At 41.2% G+C, this 27170-nt stretch overlaps 1 protein-coding gene across 1 annotated transcript; it reads left to right on the top strand.

The window, feature by feature from the left end:
• The first annotated feature begins 586 nt into the window (after window positions 1–586).
• On the top strand, window positions 587–26936 carry napa (NSF attachment protein alpha). The gene is made up of 11 exons (XM_003228028.4): window positions 587–820; window positions 13119–13201; window positions 13975–14091; window positions 17405–17451; window positions 18176–18253; window positions 19491–19546; window positions 21389–21473; window positions 22198–22302; window positions 23166–23234; window positions 23765–23815; window positions 25240–26936. The coding sequence occupies exons 1-11, from the start codon at window positions 717–719 to the stop codon at window positions 25339–25341; spliced, it is 897 nt and encodes a 298-aa protein (XP_003228076.1). The 5' UTR covers window positions 587–716; the 3' UTR covers window positions 25342–26936.
• Window positions 26937–27170: the final 234 nt, after the last annotated feature.

Below are 27170 nucleotides of genomic sequence, written 5' to 3'. Positions count from 1 at the left end.
CAGGGTTTGGGGGGTGATTGCCCTGGGAATCTGGGATTTGTAATTCACCCTTATCCAGAGAACACTGAACCCAGCAGATGACAGATCTGGACCAAATTTGGCATACAGGCCCAACACGGCCAACAATGAATACTGGGGGAGTTTGGGGAGGGTTGACTGACGATTTTTGGGAACTGTAGTTTACCCATATCCCTATGCATTTTCTAATGAGAGCATTATAAAAAAACAGGAAAACACATAGCGTAGCATATGACCAAACTGATATTACCTAACATCCAAAAACAAACAAGGCCCTGGGGACTCAAGCTAGTTAGTAATGGAAAAAAAAGATGACATCCCTACAGTTTGAAAACGGTACAGTCCAACTTTTACTGTAGACACAGCATATTTCTTGCACGACTGGGACTCTACCACTACTGACCACTGATCACGTGAGGCCGATGAATCAGCACAACTCTAGTCACATGAGACCAACCAAGACAGTGAGAGTTCTAAGAGGGGGCGGGGCTGCGGGGAGGTCACGTGGGAAGTGCGGCCGGCCTCCTAGCTTTAGCCGGCGCGGTGACGGTAGGACGCGGCGTGCGTGGTGACGTCAGGTCCTCCCCGGCGACGTCGCGTCGTCTTCCTCAGTGTGAGGAGAAGCAGAGCCAGAAGGAAGTGTTCCCTCTCGTCGCTCCTTCCCTGCGTTTGTGGCTGCTGTTGCCGCCTAAGCCGCCATGGCAATGGATACGAGCGGCAAGGAGAAAGAAGCCCTTCAGCTCCTGGCCGAAGCGGACAAGAAAGTGCGCGGCTCCCACGGCTTCTTCTCGGGACTCTTCGGGTGAGGCCTGCGGGCTCTTGTCAGGGGTTGCAGGGCCTGCCTTCTGTGGCAATGCCAGGGTGCCTGTGTGTCTGTGGAGGGCTGAGGAGAGGCGTGTGTTGTGGCTTTGGGCTCTTTTAAGGTTTTTTGCTAAGGTTTTTTTTCCATAAGAGAAACAAATGGGCCTCAGAGCAAAACTGAATGCTTTTAAATTATTTATTTATTTATTTGCGGGATTTATATACTGCCCTTCCCAACCCCGAAGGGGACTCAGGGCGGCCCACAGTGTTGGCAACAATTCAATGCTCTCGATTAAAAACAGCACAAAACAGCAGAGTTGACCCTCCCCTAATAAAACATTTAACATGATTAAACAAATCGCATAAAATAACATAATATATCACACAAAGACATACCCGTTTTGAAGGCAAAACGATTCAAAATCTGAGCTGTTGTACTTTGGACACATCACGAGAAGACATTGTTTATTAATTGCGTTGCTCTTCTCACCCCTGGGGGGGACTCTGAGCGGTGTCCAACAGATCAAAAAGGCAACAATTCAGTGTTTTACATACATATAAAACCAATAGATAACATACGACTCACTAGAAAAGACTGTGTTGTTATTATTATTATTATTATTATTATTATTATCATTCCCTGCTTTCTTCTGTGAAACGATACTCAGATATTACCTCTTTCCACTCTTAATGTAGACTCAGTGGCTCATAATATTAAAAATGCAGTTCAAGCCTATTAGTACAGTAGGCATGGGCAAACTTTCTAATTTGGGGGCCGAGCAGGGTGGGCGAACCAGGAGGGAGGAGGTTCTCCCAAAGTCTCCTCCCTTAGTCTCCTCCCTGCCCTTTCCTCCCCTTCCTCTTATTTTTTGGAGGCAGAAAGTGAAGGAAAGACAGGAAATATTTGGATCCCAAAATGGTTGGTCTTGGTCAGAATGAGATGGTGGACGGGAGAGAAAAAGTATGCATTACACCCCATATTGCATACTCCTGATATAGAATCCTAGAGTTGGAAGAGACCCCAAGGGCCATCCAGCCCAACCCCCTGCTATGCAGGAAAAGCACAATCAAAGCACTCCCAGTAGACAGCCTCTGTGGAAAAGCCTCCAGAGTAGGAGACTCCACCACACTCCCAGGCAAGCTATGCCACTCTCCAGGAAGTTCTTCCTAATCCTTTTGGTGGAATCTCTTTCCCTGCCATTTGAAACCATTGCTCCCTTGTATCCTGGTCTCTAGAACAGCAGAAAAATCAGATTTCCTTCTCCTCCTCAATGGGACACCTTTTCAGATCTTGAAACATGGTTCTCATGTTCCCTCTGTACCTTCTCTTCTCCCAGCTAAACATCCCCCAGGAGGAAGAGAAGGATGGAAGGAAGGGTGGAAGGGGAGGGAGGGAGGAAAGAGAGAAGGAAGGAAGAGTCAAAGGAAAAAGAGAGATGGAAGGGAGGGAGGGAGAGAGAGAAGGAGGAAGGAAGGAAGGAGAGAAGGAAGGAAGGTTAGGATGGTGTGAGAGGAGTTCCTGAGAAAAAAGCCCAAGGGACTGCATCTGGCCCCCAGGCCTGGATTTGCCTTTACCTGCTATAGTATATAAATATTAAAATGCTGTTAAACATTGTTAGATATTGTTATTATCACCCTTCTTTCTTCTCTTAAATGAGACTCAAAGTCGTTCACAGTATTATTATTTTTGACTCTTCTCTTAAATGAGACTCAAAAGTGGCTCACAAAATCAAAAGCAATACAATTAAAGCCTACAACATATTTATTTATTATTTATTTACATCACTTATACTGTGCCTTTCTCACCCCACAGGGGACTCAAGGCAACTTACAAAATCCGGCAAAAGTTCAATACTGTATCATAGACGTTACAATAAAACCAATATAACAATAAAACATACCCCGTCAAACTATAAAACAACCAAACACATAACCAAATAAAAGAGATAAAACCATGAGAAAGATTAAAACATATGACATATTAAAAACATAAAGTGCTGAGTCTTGATTTTATACTTAGTAATTAGTCCATAGTCGTTATCCAGACTGTTGAAGTTGAATTCCGTATTAGCCTATTCTCTGAATGCCCACATACTAAGCCAGGTCTTTAGTTTTTTTCTGAAGACCAGGAGGGATGGGACCTTCCTGATGTCACTAATAATAATGATAAGGGCCACCACTGAGAAGGCTCTGTCTCTCATCCCCACCAGGGCGGAAGGGAGAAATGTCCTACATGCAAACCCGTGTTGGGATCGCCTTCCATCTGGATATCTATGTCCTCATTATGATAGACCATGCAGATCCAGAATAGGTCTCTTCAGTCAAGACTCTACTTCTGGAAAACAATCATCCTTGGCCACAACTGATCGCCTATGATGAAAGTTGTATCACAAGACCTTTCCTTTTTATATTGAAGCAAGCTAACCCATTCTTTAAAATACATTAAGTAGGTAGGAACCATAAACTCATGAAGTTAGAAGAGACCACATTTCAACTCCCTGCTATGCAACTTTAACGTGAATAGAAACCATTGGAATCATATTCAGTAAAAAGAAATGGTGGGAGATTCAGGACAAAAAGAAGCTCACACAGGCTAAAGCAGTGGTTCTCAACCTGTGGGTCCCCAGGTGTTTTGGCCTACAACTCCCAGAAATCCCATCCAGCTTACCAGCTGTTAGGATTTCTGGGAGTTGAAGGCCAAAACATCTGGGGACCCACAGGTTGAGAACCACTGGACTAAAGGAAACCACAGCATACACTGCCCCAAATTATACTGATGACTGGGAAAGCTCTAAAAGGTTTTAGAGAAATAATAATGGAAAATGAGGCTGTCAGTGGCTCATAGTAGAAGCTAGGACAAAGAGCAATGGATTCAAGCTGCAAGAAAAGAGAATTCACCTAGACATTAGGAATTACTTTGTGACAGAGCTGTTCAGAAGTGGAATGTGCTGCCTTGGTAGAGTTATCTTTTCTGAAGGATTTTAAATAGAGGTTAGATAGCCATCTGTTGGGAATGCTTTGCTTGTGTCTCGACATAGCAGAATGGGGCTGTACTGGAAGGCCTTTGGGGTCTCTTCTATGATTCTGTGGTTAGTGTGGGTTGCCTTTATGTCATCTGTGCAATCAAACAGTGTGCTCTCTATATCCAATGCCATGAGGGGTGCACTTAATATTGCTGGGTTTTCCATGAACCCTTGATTGACCATGTGTGACCAGAATATTGGACCACATGAATCTTAAATCTCATCTAACATGGCTGTTTGCATTCTTGTGTTATTTCTGGCTCAAAGCTGGATATTGCCCAGAAAAGGACTTTGATGTGTGGAAACTTTTGTTAGGAAAGACAGGTGGAGAGAATATGGGTGGGCTCTTGCAGTACTGGGAAAAGTGAAAGAAAAATAGAGATGTTGTAGGGATGCAGTGGTCTAATGACTGATAGTGGGCTTCCTCAAGATCAAGAATGATTCTGTAGAATGATAATGGTTGCTGGTGTGTGTTAGTATGAGTGGGATCATATATGTTTAGAAGGAAGTCAGAAGAATCATAGAATTGTAGAGTTGGAAGAAATTGGGTAAAACTAGGAAAGGGTGAAAGAAAATAAAGTCTTAAGTAGGCGATAAGGCTAAGAAAAGGTGAGCAGAAGCAACTGGTGAGAGGAAAATTAATATAGTGAGCAGTCCATAAGGGAGTTGGCTGAAAGAGATAATGGGAGTGAACTAAGTGGGATTGGGAAGGGATTAAATACAGGCTGTGAGGCAAGAGGCTAAGAAGTGAGCAGCATTTGGAACAACAATGTATAAAGACACAGATATTGTAAACATTGTGTAACTATTGTGTGTGTGTCTTGAAGAAACTGAAGGAGCACTGAGGTTAATTATCATTGGGGCAGACCAATGATTTAGTTGCTTGTGATTTCTTTTCTTTTTTATTTTATTTCCATTATTTGAAATGTATTTGTTGTACCAATGCTTTTGACACGAAATAAATAAATTGGGGCAGACAAGAATTGAGTGTAACCTGCATTTAGCTGGAAATGTGGGAACAGTTAAGCACAAGTTGATTGAAAATGAATCTTTTAAAAGAGGTGATTTGATAAGGAACTGAAGGCCTGGAAGTTTAAGAAGGCAAAGTTGTTGGCGAGCTTATGGATGTGATTTTTTAACCTCTTTGATAATTTACTGACGGGAAGGTCTCTTTCCTACTGCTGTGTATGGTAGAAAGCTCTTCAAACTTCTTCACTCTTTATTTAAGGGTGTGATGGAACAATGAAACATGAACATGTTGGAGTGAGGTGGTAAGGCAGGAGTAACCCTGGAAATGTTGATAGGGAGTGTTGTAGCAAATATTTTGGAGATGGAAGATGTAAGGTCATTACAATAATCATAGAATAATAGAGTTGGAAGAGACTTCATGGGCCATCCAGTCCAACCCCCTGCCAAGAAGCAGGAAATCACATTCAAAGCACTCCTGGCAGATGCAGGCCAGAATCCCATTGGCTTTTTTAGCAGCCGCATCACATTGTAGGCTCATGTTTAACTTGTTGTCCACGAGGACTCCAAGATCTTTTTCACATGTACTGCTGTCGAGCCAGGCATCCCCCATTCTGTATCTTTGATTTCCATTTTTTCTGCCGAAGTGAAGTATCTTGCATTTGTCCCTGTTGAACTTCATTTTGTTAGTTTCGGCCCATCTCTCTAGTCTGTCAAGATCGTTTTGAATTCTGCTCCTGTCTTCTGGAGTGTTAGCTATCCCTCCCAGTTTTGTGTCATCTGCAAACTTGATGATAGTGCCTTCTAACCCTTCGTCTAAGTCGTTAATAAAGATGTTGAACAGAACCGGGCCCAGGACGGAGCCCTGCGGCATTCCACTTGTCTCTTCTTTCCATGATGAAGACGATGCATTGGTGAGCACCCTTTGGGTTCGTTCGCTTAGCCAATTACAGATGCACCTAACCGTAGTTTTGGCTAGCCCACATTTTACTAGTTTGTTTGCCAGAAGGTCGTGGGGGACTTTGTCGAAGGCCTTACTGAAATCCAGGTACGCTACATCCACAGCATTCCCTGTATCGACCCAACTCGTAACTCTATCAAAAAAAGAGATCAGATTAGTCTGGCATGACTTGTTTTTGGTAAATCCGTGTTGACTATTAGGAATGACCGCATTTGTTTCTAAGTGTTCGCAGACCACTTCCTTAATGATCTTTTCCAGAATCTTGCTTGGTATCGATGTGAGGCTGACCGGACGGTAATTGTTTGGGTCGTTCTTTTTTCCCTTCTTGAAGATAGGGACCACATTCGCCCTCCTCCAATCTGCTGGGACTTCTCCCATTCTCGAAGAACTCTCGAAGATAATTGCCAGTGGTTCTGAAATAACCTCAGCTAGTTCCTTCAATACTCTTGGATGTAGCTGATCTGGCCCTGGGGACTTGAATTCGTTTAGAGAGGCCAAGTGTTCCTGGACAACTTGTTTCCCTATTTGGGGTTGGATTTCCCCTAATCCTTCGTCCATTCCATGTTGCTGAAGTTGAAGATGGCTTTCTTTTTGTGAGAAGACCGAGGCAAAGAAGGCATTAAGTAGTTCTGCCTTTTCCCTGTCCCTTGTCATCATCACCCCATCTTCTCCTTGCAGAGGCCCTATTGCCTCCTTGTTCTTCCTTTTTCTACCAATGTAAGCAAAAAAGCCTTTTTTGTTGTTTTTAATGTCCCTGGCAATCCTGAGCTCATTTTGCCCTTTAGCCTTGCGAACCTTTTCCCTACAGGAGTTGGCTATACATTTGAATTCTTCTTTGGTGATTTCTCCCCTTTTCCACTTCTTGTGCATGTCTCTTTTGAGTCTTAGCCTGGTTAGAAGCTCTTTGGACATCCATTCTGGCTTCTTTGCACTTGTCTTATATTTTTTTTCTTTGTTGGCACTGTTTGCATTTGCGCCTTGAGTATTTCACTTTTTAAAAACTCCCATCCATCCTTAACTCCCTTGTCTTTCAATATTGGCGTCCATGGGATGCCGCTCAGTATTTCCTTCATTTTTTGGAAGTCAGCTCTCTTAAAGTCCAGAATGCGTATTTGACTTGTCTTAGTTTCAGCCTTCCTTTGTATGGCAAACTGCACGAGCACATGGTCACTTGCTCCTAAGGATCTGACCACTTCGATTGTATTGATCAGATCTTCCACATTTGTTAAGATTGAGTGAGGAATTTGTTGGACTTTGTACTCTTGGCCGAGTTTGTTTTCCAGCAGATATTGGGATAGTTGAAATCGCCCATGACTATGTGCCTGTTTGGTCAGCTGTTGACAGAAGGCTTCATCAAGTCCTTCATCCTGACTCGGAGGTCTGTAGTAGACATGCACAACAAGATCTTTTTGAGTCCCGACTCCCTTGATTCTTATCCAGATGCTTTCAAGCTGTTTTCCCGGATTACAGTCTAGCATTTCTTCTGCAACGTAACTGTTTTTGACATATAAAGCTACTCCCCCTCCTCTCCCCTTTGTTCTATTCCTGTGAAAGAGGTTATAGCCCTCAGTGGCTACATTCCAGTGATGGGAGTTATCCCATCAGATTTCAGTGATGCCTATGACATCGTATTTGTGGTGCTGTGCTAAAAGTTGGAGTTCGTCTTGCTTATTTCCCATGTAAGCCCCTGTGACCTTCCCCCGAGCTGTTTATTTGGGATTATTGTGCTCTCGGTACTTGGTCCTTGCTGTGTTTGTGTAGCCCTCCGTTTAGCCTTTTGGCGGTTCCCTGTGGTCGTGGGTAATGTAGTGTTTGCCAGGCTGTTGTTCTCCTTCCCCAGTGGATCCAGTTTAAAGTGCGCCTGATGAGGTTTGTGAGTCTGTGCGCAAAAAGATGTTTTCCTATTTGTGTGAGATGCACCCCATCACTTGCCAGTAGGCCATCCTCCTGGAAGAGTAGGCCATGGTTGAGGAAGCCAAAACGCTCCTCCTGACACCATTTTCTGAGCCAGTTATTGACCTGTACTATTTTTCTGGCCCTTGTAGAGCCGTGTCCTACAACGGGGAGGATGGATGAAAAGATCACATGTACATTACATAGTTTAAGCTTAGTTCCAAGAGCTCGAAAATCATTTGTGATCTTTTGAAAAGTATGCCTAGCGGTGTCATTGGTTCCTACATGAATCAACATAAGGGGGGGAGGGTGATGGGGCTTTAGGAGCCTGGTGAGCCTCTGAGTGATATGGTGTATTTTTGCCCCCGGGAGGCAGCATATTTCTCGAGCCATCCCACCCGGTCTGGAAATGATGGCTTTTGTTCCTCTAAGGAGGGAGTCACCTACTACCAAGACCTGTTTCCTTTGAGGATTGACAGGGTCCCTTTTGTGCAAGACAGTGTGTAGGTCCCCTGAAGAGTGTTCCAGTTGAAGTGAATCGTGTAGGTGTAAAGTGTTGTCCTCCTCCTCGACATCCCCAGTGCATTCATCAATGACAATCCATTGAGATGCATCCAAGAGCCCATCACTCTCCTATGGGTGTTCCTGTTGTGCCTGGTCTACGATTGGGGATGGAGCATCTGCATGATTGTGTAAGTGTGAATGTGGTGATGCATCACCCCTGTCAGGGCTATCCGCTGTGCATTGATCAAGGGTGGCCCACTGAGTGGTATCTAAGTAACTGTGGTCCTCCACAAGATGTGTTTCCTGATCAGATGTTAGTGGTGTAAGAATTTGGAATCTGTTGTGTAAGTCAAGCTGAGCAAAGGCCTCCTTCCAAGCCTGAGGGTTGTGGCCAATAAGCTTAAGGAAGGGTTGAGGAGAGTATTCAATGTGAGTTTTTAGGTTTGCAATGGAATAAATAGGAGACACATGAAAGAAATAACCAGAAGGTGGTTTTTTTGAAAGCCAAAGGTTTTGTCATGTAGAGTCAATTCTAATAGCCACTGCTATGTATATCGCATAGCTTGTCATCCTCAACTAAACATATGGTCCTTGTTTTTGTTTTTTGCTGAACTTTGTGGTGCAAACCCAGTCACCAGAGATAGGCCTTGCTCCCTTTCTTCAGGAAGCATTAATAGGTGCTTTTCCTTCACATTCATAAAGATCATAGGGTAGTTGTCATCTTCTGTGGAAGTAAATAAGACTATGCAGGCAAATATTATGACCTGGATAGAAAGCTGTTTGAACGGTGATCTTATATCATTCAGTGTATCCTAGATGCCAAACTACACCATTAAATATTTATGTCTGTCTGTTTAAAAAACATTTTCCTTCTCTCTGTCCCCAACAGTTTCTTCATAAGTAAAAGTCCTCCAGCTTAATGTGCTTTTCCAGTTTTGTACCTTTCACAGCTTCCTAGAGGCGTAACTGGTGTGATTTGGCTGCTGGAGGCTTCTGGCTTGACAGAAGGCAGAGAAGGTCATGGTAGCATCTGAGCTGCTGTGATTTGGCTTAGTTTCTATTACTGTTTCAGCTTTTCAGGCTGTAAGGCAGAAGAGTCCTTAAATCCCAGGTACATTTGCCAGAAGGCAGTGAGCTGCTAAAGCTTAGGCAGAATAATACAGTTGTGTTAGGATTACGGGTTTGTTCAGGTAATGAGTCGCGATTGACTAGTGTGACACAGCTTTTGTCATCCTGGAAAGGTTTACTCAGTTCCTTAGGAATGATCGCTCTGTATCAGCGCTCCCATTGAATGTGTGCTAGTACTGTTGATCATATTATTTCATTTACTAAATTTTATTAAATGTAGTAGAATTTATATGATTGAAGTACCTACATAGGATCAGCCTAGATTGCTTTCCTTAAGGATGAGAAGTGTTTGGAATGGTAAAACAGAGAACTGTACAAAATGGGAAGCCATTTTTTAGGGCAGTGGTTCTCGACCTGTGGGTCCCCAGATATTTTGGCCTTCAACTCCTAGAAATCCTAACAGCTGGAAAACAGGATGGGAGTTCTGGGAGTTGTAGGCCAAAACACCTGGAGACCCACAGGTTGAGAACCACTGCTTTAGACTTTTGTGAGCTTGTTGTTGTATGCCTTCAAGTTGTGTTTGATTTGTGACAACCCTATAACAGGGTTTTGAAAGCAAAATCTGCCTTCTTCTGAGGCTCAATGTGATTTGTCCAAGATGTCACAGTAGGTTTCCATGACCATGCAGAGATTCAGACCAGAGTTGTAGACCACTGCTCAAATCACTATACCATGCTGGCTTCTGAAGTATCACTACAGTAACTAAGATATTGTTGCCTATATACAGGCCTCAACCGTTCCCCCTTTTTGAAAAAGTCCAGAAAGATAGCTTAACAAATACAGTAGCGTCTCACTTATCCAACACTCACTTATCCAACGTTCTGGATTATCCAACACATTTTTGTAGTCAATGTTTTCAATATATCGTGATATTTTGGTGCTAAATTTGTAAATACAGTAATTACTACATAGCATTACTGCATATTGAACTACTTTTTCTGTCAAATTTGTTGTTTAACATGATGTTTTGGTGCTTAATTTGTAAAATCATAACCTAATTTGATGTTTAATAGGCTTTTCCTTAATCTCTCATTATCCAACATATTCGCTTATCCAACGTTCTGCCGGCCTGTTTACGTTGGATAAGCGAGACTGTACTGTAAGAGTAAATTCCAACTGCTTGACTACCCTGAACACGACAATTGCCTAAAGATTTGTACATGGGACTTGTAGAAAGTAATAAATACTGTAAGACCGTTTTCCCCAACATTCCAAATAAATTTGCTTTTGTAGTCTAATATCAGCCTGTGCTTAAATCTGTCTTCCTTCTGAGAAAGAGCCTGTTTCTTTAATGATCTATTATAAGATCTATTATATATACCTTTCCACCTTATTACATAATACTGTATATGGTTAGGGGAGAATTAAATGTAGAAATGTGATTTAAAGTCGCCTAAAGTTACGCAGCAGCAGGAAATGCAGGTTTTGCTTGGAAAAGTAAATGCTTGGAGCAGATTAATCCTATATTTTATTTCTGGAAGATGGGATTAGATGCGTGCACATGTGTAATGGAGCATTCAATTGTCCTTGAATTATTTGTGGTGAAAATAACAGTATCTGTTTGAAATGTTTTATTTTTTTCTCTAAAAGGAGGCCTAGACAGAACCTTAGCATTGTAACCTGTGGGTGGTTGAGGAGGAGAACTGGTCTGTTGTGCCTGCAGCTCTCCTAGCTGTGCATCAGTTTTCTCCCGCAGGCAGTGTCTGTTATTGAAGCAGCAGCATCCACTGCTTGGTGGGGAAATAAGGCAGGCAGGGGAATAGAGGGAATGCAACAGAGCTGGTGATTCAAGGCCGATTGTCTTTCTCTCATAGAGCACACATCTGAGCTCTAAGAGGCAGAACATCTCTTCACCAGGGAGCTGAAATAGATAATGATTTTTCACAGGTTGTGAAAAAGAAGTGGTACTTGAATAGCTAGTGACTGTTTATGGAGAAAATGACTTGCATTTAGATGATATTGAGGAGGAGAAAGTGCAGGGGAGGTGATAAAACAGGAGCACTATACTTGGAAGCTGTTTGTTTTTCCTACCCAAAAGAGGCTCAGCTTGCTGATGCATATAAACATTTCAAGATAATATTACGTTCATGTGAATTGGAATCGAGGCCAGTAATATATCTAGTCTGCTTTGTTGTTGAAATTGAGTCTTGGGTCAGGTTAGGATACATATACAGGGTGTTTCAAAATGATGGACTCCTGTACTTTATTAAGTTCAGTGGGGCTTTACTTTTGAGAGAACATACCTATTAGGTCATGTTGCAAATTGCACAAGAAGAATCCATATTTTTGACTCCTAGCAATTATAGTTCCAGGAAGAATAATGTTGTTTACCTCAGTCTTGACAATAATACAGTTCCAAGAATTGTGGCTGTGGTTATCAACTGGGTGGTGGTTGTGGGGTAGACATAACTTTTTTTTGTATGGCAGGTATGAATCTGATTTTAAGTGAGGTAACAGTTGAAATCAAATACGTGAGTTAGGGTATGATTTTAAAGCTAGCTTCTCCAATTTGATCCTCTCAAATATTTAGAGATAAATCTCTGTCAGTCCCAGCCAGAAAATGGGAATAATAGGAAATTAGCATCCAAAACAATCAGGTTGAGGAAGGCTATTACAAAGGATTTTAGAATATAGGTCTCATTAAATGCTTTTCAGCTTAGACAAGGTTCTAGCTAGAGGACATTATACAGATTAAAGGGTTTTGTAATGATTTTAAAAATGCTGTAATGTTCCCATATTTTCCAACTAGATACATAGATACATCATAGATATATCAGTGTCTGTGCCTTGCTTAGGATAGAACTTCATAGATTTGATTGCCAGTAGTATCTACCCCCAAAATATCCTTTATGGAACCCCCTTTGAGTTTTCAGTGATGGGTTTCCATAGCAGAAAGTAGAAGAGGATAATGGCCAAATCTCATTGTTAGTTAGGCCAATTAGATCCGTAGGTACCTACTCACTATTCAGGAATTGATTCAGTGGGTTTACTTTGGTTCAAACGTGTTTTTTGAGACTGCAAATAATACTGACCTATTAAATCAAGCCAAGGTTTGGTGCTTCTTGTCTAAGAAATTAATTTCCCAGGTATCAACTTCAAATATGATACTGCATAAGCCTATGACCTGGTGCATGCTGTTTGTTCTTTGCAGCCTTATGGTGGACTATGCAATGCTTCCTGAGAGGGATTTTGTTGCCAAGGTAATAGTTAGACTTCTGTCTTCTGTGCTTAGCTCAGTGATTTGTCCACAAGACCACACTGTTCCAGTGTATGTTGTATGACAGGAAGATGCCTTCTGGCCCAGGAATTTATCACTTGCAAACAATGAGCTAAACTATAATAACTGACATTCTGCAAGCTGCTCAGATCTAGCTTTTCCAGAGCTGTGGCATGGAAATCTTCTGTATGTTGTTTTCAAAATGACTGAGAAGATTGAACGCCTACATGCTGAAAACCTCTTGGAGGCATGCATTGGAGCATTGTTTGCTTTGTGCTTCTTAAATTTCCCCTGCAAATCTTGTCTTTCATACTTGCTGAAATTTCTGGCAAGATCCCACTAGTTACCATTGGCAAGCAATCTCCAAAAGAAGTCTCTTTTGGCATTCAGTTTTCCAAAGGGAAAAAAACACAAATATTTGTTAATCTCCAAACATAATATTTGAGCAGGGTAATGTCAGAAGAATCATCTTTTGAAGAATGTCTCTTTTGGGAATAGTTGGTTTTGAGTGGGTTTTTGGTTTGGGTTTTCTGGAGAAGCAATGTATAGATGGCTCTGTTTGTTAGTACAGCAAATTAATGTAATGGTATTTTATTTTTCACCCTAGGGGTGGCTCCTCCAGGGTTGAAGAAGCATGTGATATTTATGCAAGAGCAGCCAATATGTTTAAAATGGCAAAGAACTGGAGTGGTATGTATTATCCCTGAAAATTTACTTTTATTAATCTCTTATTTTAATTTTAATATAGTATGTGAAGACTATCCTCAGAGGAATGGCTGTAGTTCAATGGAAGTGTCCCTGCTTTAAATGCTAAATGTTTAAGGATCAGTCTTTGGCATCTCACATTTGGTCTGGGATGATTGGATCATTGCTGCCAATCATCATAGACAGCCATGAGCTAGATGAACTAAAGTTTCACTTGGTATAAGGCAGCAACCTATGTGAAGAGGAACTGAAATCTGTTCTGTTTCTCTCCCAGGAATCTACAAATACTCCAGCAGGTGTTAGTTGTGTGGGTGGTAAGAGGAGAGCTCTGCAGTCAGATGATAAATCCTCTGCATAGTTAATAGCATAACAAGGATTATAGGAAAACAAGTCCAACCCATTTTACTCCAGCCATCTTCTTGTTTTGAGATCAGGGCTTACATTCCTTGCCTTTAGCTAGTCTAATTATGTTCTTACTTTATTTCATCCATATATCCCCCCCCCCAAAAAAAAGCTACAGTACAGTATAGGTTAAAAGGTACAAAATTTGTTGTTGAAAAGTATCTATCTATTCCAGCAAAACAATGTATAACATCTGTTTTGAAAAAGATTACAGATGACAATTTTAATGTAGTACAATATTCTATTGAAAGGTCTTTCTTTAGAACAACCAGTTCTCTTTGTTTCGGAAAACCCTGAATTTGGGTCTCTAATGTACCTTAACTTCCAAGTGTAGCTTCTACTTTTCTCTCTCCTAGCTGCTGGGAATGCTTTCTGCCAGGCTGCTCAGTTGCACCTCCAGTTGCAGAACAAACATGATGCAGCCATGAGTTTTGTGGATGCGGGCAATGCCTTCAAGAAAGCAGATCCTCAAGGTACGTAGAGTGTGTTCAGTAATAATTCCATCCAATCAGAGCTTGGGCTGGATTTGTTGCTGAAGTAGGGTATGGAAATATTATAATATCCCATGAAATTAAGGTCCATTTTTGCCCAGGTTTTCTAAAGATCGTATTAGATTGTTTGGTAGAACTGAATTTATGCTAGACATCTTTAAATAGCTATATTAAGTTCCAAAACTTCCCATTATTGAGAATATACAATTTTGGATTCAACTGAATGCATAGTTTCTTGCAGAAAAAATGCACGTATATGTTTAAACTTTTCTCTAGTTGCCCGTTTTGGTGGAGGATGAGACAGGAGTATGGTGCTTATACAGCTTACATTTCAGCTGAATAAGTGGAGATGTGCATGACTCTTGCTTTCAAAGATAGCCCTTTTCTCCTAATTTTCCATTGTGATTTGGAAATGCAAAGGTTCATTTAAGATCTTGGATCATCTTGAAGCTAGAAAGCACAACTCCCACTTTAGATAAAATGGGAAACCACATTTAATTAGATGCTTGTGTATTTCTCTGCATTTTCATTACAAATTTGCATTTCTCATCACAAAGGAAGAGTGGACTGCATATTTATAGATCTTGTTTTATTAGGACAGTGAAACAGAACACAAACAGCTGTATTGGGCTTTGTTGTATGTTGATATTTCGCTGCTAAATGCTGTTTTCTAAATGCTTCCACACTTTCTCTGAATATGCAAGTCATGTAGGCTTTTGAAGGGCGAAAGCTATGATGCCAGCTGGCTTCATTGCATTACAAACTGAGATGTTCTGCTTTCATTTGAAATCTCAGTCGTCTGCAGCGTTGCGTAAGAGATTCAAATTAACAAATCTCCCCAACCCTGATCTTACAGATGTGAAATTTATAACTCCAGTCCAGATTTAAATGTCTCTGTATTCAGGCCTCATATTAGGGGGTTCTCATGCAATGAACAAATATGATATCCCTGAGAATCAATCTTCTGTACAATTTAATGTAAAATAATGAGAATCACACCAAAGCTTTAAACTTCATTGAAGTGTGTGTGATATTTATTGATCAGAAAACTTCAATTTTGGGTGGGAATTACAACTCTCCAGTGATTTTACTCTGCCTTGACTACATGAACTGGTTCATTCTGTGTGCCGTACTCCACAGAAGTGACTTTTCCAAGTGCTTTCCAAGGCAATGGTTTTTGGAGGGTTCTTTAGTTGTTTCCCTGGAATGTCGACTGGGGCATGTAGAACCTTTGCGCCTGTGTTGTCTTTGGGTCAAAGATGTACTTTGCCTCTTGGGAAAGAGGATTTCTCACTGAGGAGTTTGTATGCCAAATTTCTGTCATTTGTTAACAAAAGCCACAAGCAAATAAGTGAGGCAGAGTACAAGGAGGAGATAGACTTCTCCTGCAGCTGTCTTGCCTCTGTCAGTAGTTTCTGAAGAAAAGATGATAAAGTAACCTGAGGAGATAACAAATTTAATCTACAGGGATTTGCTTAATCTTTTGGAGATTTGTATTCTGATTATTGGCTGTGGTAGAAGAGCTAGAGTGAGCCCCATCCTTGACACTGCGCTGATGGAGGCAGAGCATTGGGAGAGGGTCAAGGATGAACACAAGCATTGTTTTTATAAAATTAAAAGGTCATCATATTATTGAACTTTTGCTTTAATATGTGGAGAAGATAACTTTTCATTCTACTGATGGCAGAACAGATAGTGCAAATGGCCCTTACCCATTCTTCCAGCGTGCGTCAGAGATAGAATCATAGAATTGAAAAGAGACCACATGTGTCATCCAGTCCCAACAGCAAATGTGCAATAAAACTACTCCCAACAAATTATCATCCAGCCTCTGTTAAAAAGCCTCCACGACACCCATAGGCAGTGAGTTCCACTGCTGAACAGCTTTTATGTTCAGGAGGTTCTTCCTAATGTTAAGATGGAGTCCTCTTTCTGTAATTTGAACCCATTGCTCCAAGGTTCTAGTCTCCAGAGCAGCAGAAAACAAGCCTGCTCTGTCTTCGTTATGACGGCCTTTCAGATACTTAAACATGGTGATCATGTCTCCTCTCAGCCGTCTCTTCTGCAGGCTAAACAGACCCAACTGTTTAAGCCACTCCTCATAGGGATTTGTGGTCTCCAGACCTTTGATCATTTTAATCACCCTCTCCTCTGGACACAATCCAGCTTGTTAATATCCCTTTCAAATTGTGGTGCCCCCGAATTGGACACATTATTCTAGCCAAGGTTTGACTAAAGCAGAATAGAGGGACACCTTGATCTAGATGTTGAAAAATGTATTTGTGTCTCTTGGCTTCGCTGAACTGATTCTTATTTGAATGCTAAAACTTTTTATAATTAGTAACAAAAAATTACATGTCAGCTTAGGAATTTTCATGACTGCCACCATCAGGAAGGTGAAAGGCATGTGCAGTGGTGACATCCCACTGCCTATCCTAATCTTTTGGTATTGGATGAGATCCTTTATAAATATTTTTGGATTCCTATTTTTTACACCTTCCTTAATTTGATGTGAGGGTGGCATATAAATAGCTACATGAAACAGAAGGTTGGGTTGCTCCAAGGGTTGTTGGTAGGGCAGGAGGGGTGAGAACTCAACTGGGATGAAGTAAACTTCCAAGCTTTGGTTCTACTTCTGAAGCTTACAGCAATGAATTCCATTAAAATAACCGATGCTGCAGTTCTTTAGTAGGCCACACAGGGGCAATATGGGAATCCATTATCTTGATATGGGATCAGTGGCTGCTGTTTGCCTTCAAGTTGTTTCTGACCTGTGAAATCAAAGTACCCCTTGGCAGATGGCAATCCAGCCTCTGTTTCAAAGGTTCCAAGGAAGGAGCATTCATCATACTCCTAGGTAGAGAGTTCCACTGCTGAACAACTCTGACAGTTAGAAAGTTCTTCCTAACACTATCACAGATGTTTGCCATTGCTTTCCTCTGAGGCTGAGAGAGTGTGACTTGCCCAAGAGCGCATGGCTCTTAAGTGGTCAGTTGCATTAGATAATCACTAAATTGTCCCCAGAGTAGGATCTGGCTGTAAAAGCTAGTTGCACATAAATCCCTTCCTGTTGGAGACTACTGATTAATCAATTCTCCAATTCTCCTTGGTGTTCTCTTCCAATTTCCAGAAGATCTGCAGGCCTCAGCAGCTTTTCCTTAAGTGGCTATTGATCTTCATAGTAGGAATTGTGCTATAAATATATTCCAAGTTTTGTTCCTTACATAGAGGTCATTATCAAACAGCATTCTTTCTTCATTTTATCGTGTTTAAAGTGTCTTCTTTTTTTAAACAGAGGCCATTAACTGTCTCCTCAGATCTATTGAGATCTACACAGACATGGTAAGCTGATGCCGTATGTGCATGCTATTCAGAACTTGATTTTAAAAGAGTTGGACTAATTTGTGCAGTTTGCTTTTGGAAGGGAAACAGGCCTTTTGTGGAAAAGGCAACCCTCTTGTGTAAAAAAAATCAGTGGTTTTTTCTGGGAAACACTTTTTTTCTATGCTGACAAACCAGTTGTGTCTCTATGCAAATATTAATATATTTTTTAAAGTATAAATAAATAATGAAAAATGGGCAGGGATCCTGGTATTTCCATGGAACAGGGAGAAAAGTGCTGAAAAGTATTACATACAGGAAGGAAATAAATGAAGATTTACATTACTATTTTTGACAGCAAAGCTTAATTGGAAGGTTACTAGTAATTGTAACATTTGGGGGGGGGGCACACTTGTCCACCCCCTACATAAACAGTGTATAAATGTAGATTGACACGTTGTTCCTGGTACTTAAATATAAAGCAGATTACTTTTTTCTAAATGAACCAAGAATGCATTGAAGCAGATAAGACTAATCTCTAGTCTAGACTTCTTTTTTTTGTTAAAAAAAAGTGAATGCCACATATGCACGTACAAACACCTACAGATTCATCAAGCCTTCCTGTCCTGATGTGTGCTTAGAATTAAAATGCTTTTACGGGAGTATTAGGACTGTCTGCATGTACCTAGTTCTCCCTGGATGATTGTACTGATTTTACATCCTCTTCATCTTTCTCTTCTTTTAGGGCCGTTTCACTATTGCAGCCAAACACCACATAACAATAGCAGAGATCTATGAAACAGAACTGGTAGACATTGAAAAGGTGTGTTGGGAAGAGATGTCTTTTGCATCTTGTTTTCCTTGTGTTTTTCTCATTTAAGCAAGTCTACTTGTGTGATCTACCCTGCCTCTTCCCGTCTGTCTTCTCCCCAGAACAAAGTGGATGTTGGGATCATAATATGAAGGTGGAGAGGCTAAGAGCAAGTTAAGAATAAGGACGCCTTTTGAATTTTGGATTTGTGTTCAGATTATTTATTTATTTATTTACAGTATTTATATTCCACCCTTCTCATCCCGAAGGGGACTCAGGCAGATCACATTGTACACATATAAGGCAAACATTCAATGCCATATAACATAGGACAGAGACAGATGCAGAGGCAATTTAAACCTTTTCCACTTCTTGAGGGTATGCTTGATTCCGGCCACAGGGGAGCAGCTGCTTCATCATCCATTGCGCCGGCAACTTCCTCATTCCAACGGCGGCTGGGTGATTTTTATGGTGTCGTAAATTAGCCTCCCCACATATAAATGGTACCTAAATTTCCTACTTGAAAGATGCAACTATCTTTCAGGTTGCTTAGGTCAACAACGAGCAGGGGCTATTTTTATTTTAATTGTCGGGTGCTCACCCCGACATGGGCTGGCCTCGAACTCATGACCTCTTGGTCTGAGTGATTTATTTCAGTTGGCTGCTAATCAGCTTGCGCCACAGCCCGGCCCCCATTTTTGATGCCTTTCACCTTTACAAATTGACAGATTTATATCTGTCAATTTGATAATCTGCTCCTAATTTCAGGAATGGCTAGGAGAAATCTGAAGGGTGCCTTCCTCTCACCATTGCAGATTCCATCACAAGGGAGCTGAAGAGAGTTTTCCTAAACTGCTGTCACTGTTAATTAAATCACACTTTGCATTATATTTACAGATAACATTTTAAAAACACACTAGGTAAAATAACAATTCAACTTTGACAGTAGTGAAAAAACAATTCAACTACAGCTCTAATGCATTTTTCAGAATCTTTGTTTAATGGAATTCTCTTTCAGCTGTTTTATGAAACACACACATGCTCTAGCAATGTGCAAGTGTGCTGGGTCAGCAATCATCCCAACACATTTGGTGAGGTAATGGGCATTTTGCCCAATCTACACACACTCCAGTACTATATGGCTGACCACTAGAATGTAAAATGCAGGCAAACGTACCTTTTCTCTGAACTCAAAAGTTTTTGTGCTTGATCTCTTCACCTCACCCTTCTTTTTCTGCTTCCTTTACAGGCAATAGCTCATTATGAACAAGCTGCAGATTACTATAAAGGTGAAGAATCTAATAGGTAATTGGAGAACTCTTATTCCTGTTCCCCTTTTTAACTGTTTCTTCGAAGCAGAGGAAAACACTGCTTTATGTGACTCTACTCTTGCCTCTCTGATAGACCTTAGAAGGTGATGCCAGAAAGTTGCTGCTCCTGTGGGATTTAGTGCACGAGGCACTATCTTTGTTAGGAAGGGTGGTCCAGGGATCTAAAGGAAGGGCTCTTCAGTGTGGTATTTGGCATTCTTTCTTCTATTTATGTAAGGCAGTGGGCCCCCATAATAGCTGTCTGATGGCAATGATGGATTTGAGAAGAGTGGATGAAGCAACCTAGTCTAGACCAGGCAGAGGAATATATCAGAATCTAATTGATTTGGGAGTTCTTGTCTCTCCCTGTTCTGGCAGGTGACAAAATACACCTGGACTTTAATGCTTTATGCCTTGGCCAGGAGTGCTTTTTCTCTACTGAAATTAATGTCTCAGCTTAGCAGTTATTGCTGCTCCTACCTGGCTAAGATAGTCATACTTTGGTAATTCTATGCTACACTACAGTTATGCCTTGAGTGTGCAGCTGCTTTCGCAGGTAGTTTTGTAATGTTGATTACTTCAGAACATGGTAGCTTGATTCATGATCAAGTGAACTGCTTAGAGCATGAAACATGTGAGTTCATTGATCTCCACTGATTCTGAGTTCATTCTAGAGCAGAAACCAAATAGAGGATTTGTAAGGCCTTTCAATAAACAATTGGACAGTTTCCAATAAAATGTACACTGAGGATAGTTTTCTCAAGATTCATTCTTGTCAGATGCTGAATTGATGACCATAAGAGGGAGGTTTATTTATCCAGTGACATCCTCATGGTGAAAGTTCATTACCTCTAGAGTGAGCCCTTGGATTTTTATTTTTCAGCAGCTTGGCTATAAGCCACTGTGGTCCAGCGTGTGCCTTGTTTCATGAACCAACAGCTGCATTTTGGAGTTGCCAGAAATTTCTGACTACACATTATAATTACCTTTTAAATTGACACTGCGTTCAGTGTTTAGCCATATTTATTCCATAGAATCAATTTGTCAAATGAATTGTGAATTGGTAAAAGCGAGGAAACATTGTCATCTCTCATTTTCACATAAATGGCTGATTTAGAATATACTGTAGTTTTTCTGGCCTCCCAAATAACTTGTTAATTCAGGGATCAAATCAAATTTCCTTTTTGGCTGCCTAAAAGCAACCTCTACTCATCCTTGGTTAAGGACAGCTTACAAATATAGTTCCATTCAGATATAGCTGGGCAGTCTTTTAGAATATGAATTATTACCTCTCCTGTTTTCAAAAATTACCATGGTCTGTTGCGGGACATCTGAATAGAAAGACAAAAGTTCTGCCTGAGGCAAACTAGTCCAAGTCAGAGTTCTCTTGCTCATGATAGTTGTAAAGATGGCTGAAATGTGTTTATATTGATTTATCTTTCTTCCTTTGCTTACAAAGAGGATAGGGCAGTTAAATTTTGTTGCCTGCTTGATACTTTAAGGCAGTCTTTTTATCAGAACCTAGCGTGGGCAGTTTTGTTAGTGCTGAGAATCATGCTGAAAATAAAGAGTGTGAGTCAGGGGGCTGCATGTTTTAGTTACATAACAAATGCGATTGGCGTGTTGCTTCTGTGAGCTTCACAAATGCTATTGGTGAAATTCATGGCAGTGACAGCTTAGGCAGTTCCCAAGCTGATCCATCATGGGATCCTAGAGCCCACTGATGTTGTCACATAGGAGCATGGAGGGGTGGGTGAGGAGCGTAGAGGGGTGGGTGAGGAGGATGTAATTCTTTCCTTTGTGCAGATGCCTCTAGCTCATCTTCCTCTTTCTGCAGCTCTGCTAACAAGTGTTTGCTGAAAGTGGCTACTTACGCAGCTCAGCTGGAGCAGTACCAGAAGGCTATTGAGATCTATGAGCAGGTCTGGTTATAAGCGATCTCCCACCCCCATCTTCCACAAACTCCTAGTTGAAATTGTAAGCTACAGATAGCCCACTAATCATGTTTTAGTGCATTATATGTAAATTAAGCTGTTACCAGGGCTCCAGTCTTTCATAAAATTATATATCTGAGAGAAGGGGGAATTATATTTTAGTATAGCTCAGTGACTTATAGTTTTCTTCCAACCTTTTTTCTAAAGGGAAGAGAAGTAACTCTTTTAGAGATGTGTGAATTGTATTTGCAAGGACTTTGTAGTGTCAGAAGGGCTATGTTAGTGGAAGAGAATGCCAGTTGGGCACCAATACTATGGGAACTGCAAGCAAAAAGCCTTCCCCAATAAAACTGAATGTAGTCTCCAGTTCTTGTTTAAATATGTAGCCTCACTTGACTTGATGGAGCCCCCAGATGGCGTAGTGGACTAAGTGACTGGAAGATTGGGTTGCTGACCTGAAAGTTGCCAGGTTCGAATCCCACCTGGGGAGAGTGCGGATGAGCTCCCTCTATCAGCTCCAGCTCCATGCGGGGACATGAGAGAAGCCTCCCACAAGGATGGTAAAACATCAAAACATCCGGGCGTCCCCTGGGCAACGTCCTTGCAAGACGGCCAATTCTCTCATTCCAGAAGCAACTTCAGTTGCTCCTGACACGGAAAAAACAAAAAAACAAAAAAAAAACTTGACTTGATGCTTTTTGGCATCTCTTAGGTGGGCACCAGTGCCATGGACAGTCCCCTGCTGAAGTACAGTGCAAAGGAGTACTTTTTCAAAGCGGCCCTCTGCCATTTCTGCATTGACATGCTCAACGCTAAGGTTTGTATAACTTTTGCGTTTCTGTAGAGGTCAATAATTTGTTGCATCTCATATTATAGGGATCTGCTATTCCAAGAGTTTGTAGAATCTACAATCCAGTTTAAAGATCTTCTTTAGGAAGTACAGTAGAGTCTCACTTATCCAAGCTAAACGGGCCGGCAGAAGCTTGGATAAGTGAATATCTTGGATAATAAGGAGGGATTAAGGAAAAGCCTATTAAACATCAAATTAGGTTATGATTTTACAAATTAAGTACCAAAACTTCATGTTATACAACAAATTTGACAGAAAAGGTAGTTCAATACGCAGTAATGCTGTGTAGTAATTACTGTATTTATGAATTTAGCACCAAAATATCAAGATATATTGAAAACATTGACTACAAAAAATGGCTTGGATTATCTAGAGGCTTGGATAAGCGAGGCTTGGATAAGTGAGATTCTACTGTACTTGAACTCTTCCAGATATGTGCAGGATTTTTTTTTTGGTGGGGGGGGGGGAGTGCAGCACTGCAGTTTTCTTGCATCACCCCAAACACAACCCTTTCAATTATCCTTCATGGAAGGAGGCAACAGCCACAATAATGAATGGATAATAGAAGTTTGTAGAGTCTGAAGGCTGAAATTCTGGATTAGAGTCTGAAGCCACTTAGGTTTTTATAAAAATGTGAGAATTTGAGCAAAATGTTAGGTTGATATCCTCAAGCACACACATAATGTTGGCAAATGAACTTTTCAGCATGCTGGAGCAGGACACTTGAGTTGTGTAATGTGTCAGGCGTGTTAGAACTTTGATAGCCCTCTTTCTGGACTTTTAAAATGCCTAGCAGCTAACTGGTTTTCTGTTCCTTTTCTCCAAATCAGTTGGCTGTACAGAAATATGAAGAAATGTTCCCAGCTTTCTCTGACTCCAGAGAGTGCAAACTGGTTAAAGTGAGTAGCTTTTACTGGTCTTTTAAAAACTGCACTAGATGTTTGTAGCTAATTTCCCTTGTGAGTTATGTGATGGAAAGAGGATTTTGTCAGCCAAAGCATTCTTGTATTTGTATAAAAACAAGAAAGTGATAGTGAACTGGAAGCATGTGGCTGTGTGCTCAAACTATAGCAAAGGAAAAGGAATGCTGACTGAAGGATTTATGCAAGGGAGCATAGCTGTGGCTCATTAATATGAGGATTTCAAAAGGTGTTTGGATTTGGCAGTATTACCTAATCAAATTGTGTGTATGTTTCCCCCTTCTGGGCCTGTTGCTGGCATTAAATTTGAATCTCTCCCAGATCACATGATTATAGCTCTTCAGTCTGGGTGCCTCTCCCAGCAATGAAGCACATATGCTTAAAGCATCTGTCTTTGGGAACTCTTCTGCCAATGATTAAAGGTCACAGAAGGATGCTGATGCAATCTGTCATCTTGCTGTGTTTGGGAACTGATCCTAAAATTCACTAATCTCCTTTCTCCTTCATAGAAATTGCTGGATGCTCATGAGGAACAGAACATTGATAGCTACACTGAATCAGTAAGTGTGCTTTGGTCTTTTCTAAAATGCCTAGCATGACCATTGTGAGTTCATGGGATATCTAGTATCTCTTTTAAAAAATCCAGTAGGACTGGCCTGGTTGGGAAACTCTAATTTGAGAGATTGTTACCAAGATTGCGCATATTCTCTCAAGCTGCTGGTTTCTATGTCCATATGCTTTTTTATAAGAAGGATAACACTGGCTTCAGATTTAAGGTGATGAGAAGAACAGCTGAAGCTAAAGTGAAGGAGATTGGCAGTTTGTGCTTAGTAACACAGAAATAGATTTGAGAACCAGCAGTTAGAGGCAACTGGGCCGGTAAAGAAGGAAAAGAATTTGGAAAAATAGCTGCCATTCTTGGGGGTTGGCATAACCTCAGCAACGTGTACATCCATGTCATAGAGACTTCTCTAGGAAAGCCAATTACTATCCAATCTTCTGTTCCCAAAACATCAGAATCTTGCTTACAAGCTAAACTTTTTGTTTCAAAAATTAATCTATCTTGTTCCAGGGCAAACTACTTTTTGTAGAACTGGGAACTGAGAAGATTCCTATATTTAAATCTTGCTGGCTTTTCACTTCAGTCAGACAGATGAAATAGTCTTAACAGCAAGACAAAGAAACTTAGGCTTTATTAGTGGTGGCACCAAACAGTGGAATAACTTGCCTTTGGAGTTTGGATGGCCCTGACTTAGCCATTTGCCACCCAGCTAGTAAAAAAATATTTTTCCTGCTATGATAATGTTTTTACCTGAAGTTTTTCATCAGTCTGCTTATGATACTGTGATATTAATTTTAAAAAACCCCTTTATTTATATCCCGCCACCATCTCCACGAAGGAATGTGGGGCGACTTACAAAGGCAGTCCAGGGTGCTCATATAACATACAACAGGTAAACACGGTACAAAAGTATAAAAGCAGTCACATAACATAACAACCCCTGTCAACACATATAGTATAAAATCAAAATATCATTTTAAAAACATTCACAAAGTGCCAAGCGTCAACTTCATATGGGCCCATTCAGCCTACTTGAGGTCAAAGATCTGTTTGAACATCCATGTTTTCAGGTTGGAACAGAAGGAGTGAAGGGTGGGGGCCAATCTAATCTCTTTTGGGAGGGTATTCCAAAGCTGGGGAGCCACCACAGAGAAAAGGCCCTCTCTCTTGTCCCCACCAACCGTGCTTGAGATGGTAGTGGGACTGGGGGGAAAGCCTCCCCGGTTGATCTTGGAGCCCGCGCTGGTTCGTAGAAAGAGATGCGGTCACGAAGATAGGTTGGACCTGAAGCGTATAGGGCTTTTACGCTGTTATAAGGTGCCTTTAGTATGCAAGCAAGCTTAGTTAATGTCTTGTTCTAATATTTCACTTTGACTGCAGCATAGCCTTCTTGTATTGTGATCCTTGTGTCTTCTGCCCCAGGTGAAGGAGTATGATTCTATCTCTCGCCTCGACCAATGGCTCACTACCATGCTCCTGCGCATCAAGAAGACCATACAGGGTGAAGAGGAGGACCTGCGCTAAGCCCTGCCCAAACCTGCCCTCTGCCCCTCATCAGCAGAATCCTGCATGGATCAGCTCTGGTGGGGAGAAGGAGGGGTCTCGGCCCAAAGGAACTGGACTTGAATGGCAAATTGTTTATTATCGCTACCTTTCTCATAACCCCTCTCCCTGCCACCTCATCTTTGTACCGCAGAAGACAGGGCAGGGGAGTGTCAGTTGTGGACTAGCTCTGACTGGAGAGAGATGAAGGCTGTAACATGAAGTTTCTCCATTTTTGTTGCCTCATTTTCCCCTTCTCAGATCAGCGTGTATCGCTTCGTGAGCCAGTGTTTACATCCTTCTAATAACTTAACACTTGTATGGCTTTAGCAGGTTCAGATGATAGCACCAGCTTCTCTCCCACCCCAGTCTTGTCGAAGGTCATCTTGAGATGGGACAAGACTTCTTCTTTGTAGTAGAAAAGAAGTACGGTACTGGCCGCATTCCTTTTCCTGTGTCTACATCTCTCAGAATTGTACTGATCTGTCTCCCACAGACAAAAATTGCAGAACTGGGTTATAAGGTCATTCCTTTTTCCTGAATGTATCAGATATATGTCATGCAAAAGAGGAACATTGCTTTCCCTTTTAAAGAGCAGTATGATGAGCCTGTCAGAGCTGGTTCTTTCATGGACGCTGGCTCCCCACTGCCCTTTCAAGTTCCTGCATCAATCTGGGAACTCCCATAAATTCTTGCTCAGTACCTGGCCTATGTGCAATATGTGCTTCCCTTCTTGACTTCCAAGAAGCTTTTCTTGTACCTCAAATACTTGTACCAGCTTAAGTTTAGGTAGGAAGATGTTACCCAGCTCTTTCCCTTGCCTTTAGGAGCAAAGAGTTACTCATCCCCATACGATGTATGTGAATATGAGGCTCATAATGTAAACCTATTGCCAGCCACTAGAGGATGCTGGATGTTTGTTCTGCTTGCCTGTCTGTGGCGAGAGACAGACTAATCCTGAACCATGCAGCAGGTAGCCAAAAACCTATTTAATGCTAGTAACTCTGTCCTGTGTGCCAGCCATCTTGATAACTGCCATCTTGTCTTGCATGGTTCACTTTCAGATTTAGTTTGGAGATAGCATTTCTTCCGCCAGTTGTTCCACGTTCTGTACACATTGTCATGAAGCTTTGCAGGATTATTTTCCCTCCTTGTGTTGGCTTAAAAATAATAATCTTTATCATGTAGCCTGAGCATGAGTTGGAATTTCTAGAAGGGAGTTGTCATGCTAAAATTTTATCAATCAAATATGTGAATGGAGTTGGGATTGGAATTAAGTGCTGCTCAAAGTTTTTCACCAGAAAGTAATGGAAAATAGCTTGCACTAAGCAACAGACAATTTAATAAAACTTTGCATGGATTTGGGGGGATCTTAATGTTCACCTAACAGTAATCTCTTTAGCTTAAGTTCTTGTCTAACTGACTTGCATGTTTTTAGATGTATCCTCCTTGCTGTTCTCTCCACCACCAGTGTTTCAGGACTAATTCCTCCACCTTCCCATCAACCCTTCTAAATTGTGATTTTGCTTCTGAACACTGGCTGTGATTCTGTCTATAAACACAGTTGTATGCTTGAATCAGGCTGACTGTATGTGTGGTCTTTACAAACAAGAAAACACCATCTGGTACGTGGTATATTTGGGCACCATTTAAATGGACATAATTCTTAGTGACACATCCTATGTTAAAGCAATGCAGCTTACATACACTGACCTCAACAAAAACTAACAGAAACGCAGCTCTATGGTACCTGTACAAACGGTGCCAACTTGAACTTGCATGTATCTTTTGGATGCTTTTTGCAGGACTGT

This window comes from Anolis carolinensis, unplaced genomic scaffold, assembly GCF_035594765.1.
Source record: "Anolis carolinensis isolate JA03-04 unplaced genomic scaffold, rAnoCar3.1.pri scaffold_10, whole genome shotgun sequence".
NCBI lineage: Eukaryota > Metazoa > Chordata > Lepidosauria > Squamata > Dactyloidae > Anolis > Anolis carolinensis.
Note: the sequence above shows the minus strand (reverse complement) of the source record. Positions and strands in the feature narration are given on the sequence as shown.

Bases quoted from the DNA above. Each gene is read 5' to 3' on its own strand.
- napa (XM_003228028.4), top strand. From the start codon at position 717: ATGGCAATGGATACGAGCGGCAAGGAGAAAGAAGCCCTTCAGCTCCTG. The intron at 17,452-18,175 runs GTAAGCTGATGC...CTCTTCTTTTAG, and splicing joins TTGAGATCTACACAGACATG to GGCCGTTTCACTATTGCAGC. The intron at 19,547-21,388 runs GTAATTGGAGAA...CTCTTTCTGCAG, and splicing joins AAAGGTGAAGAATCTAATAG to CTCTGCTAACAAGTGTTTGC.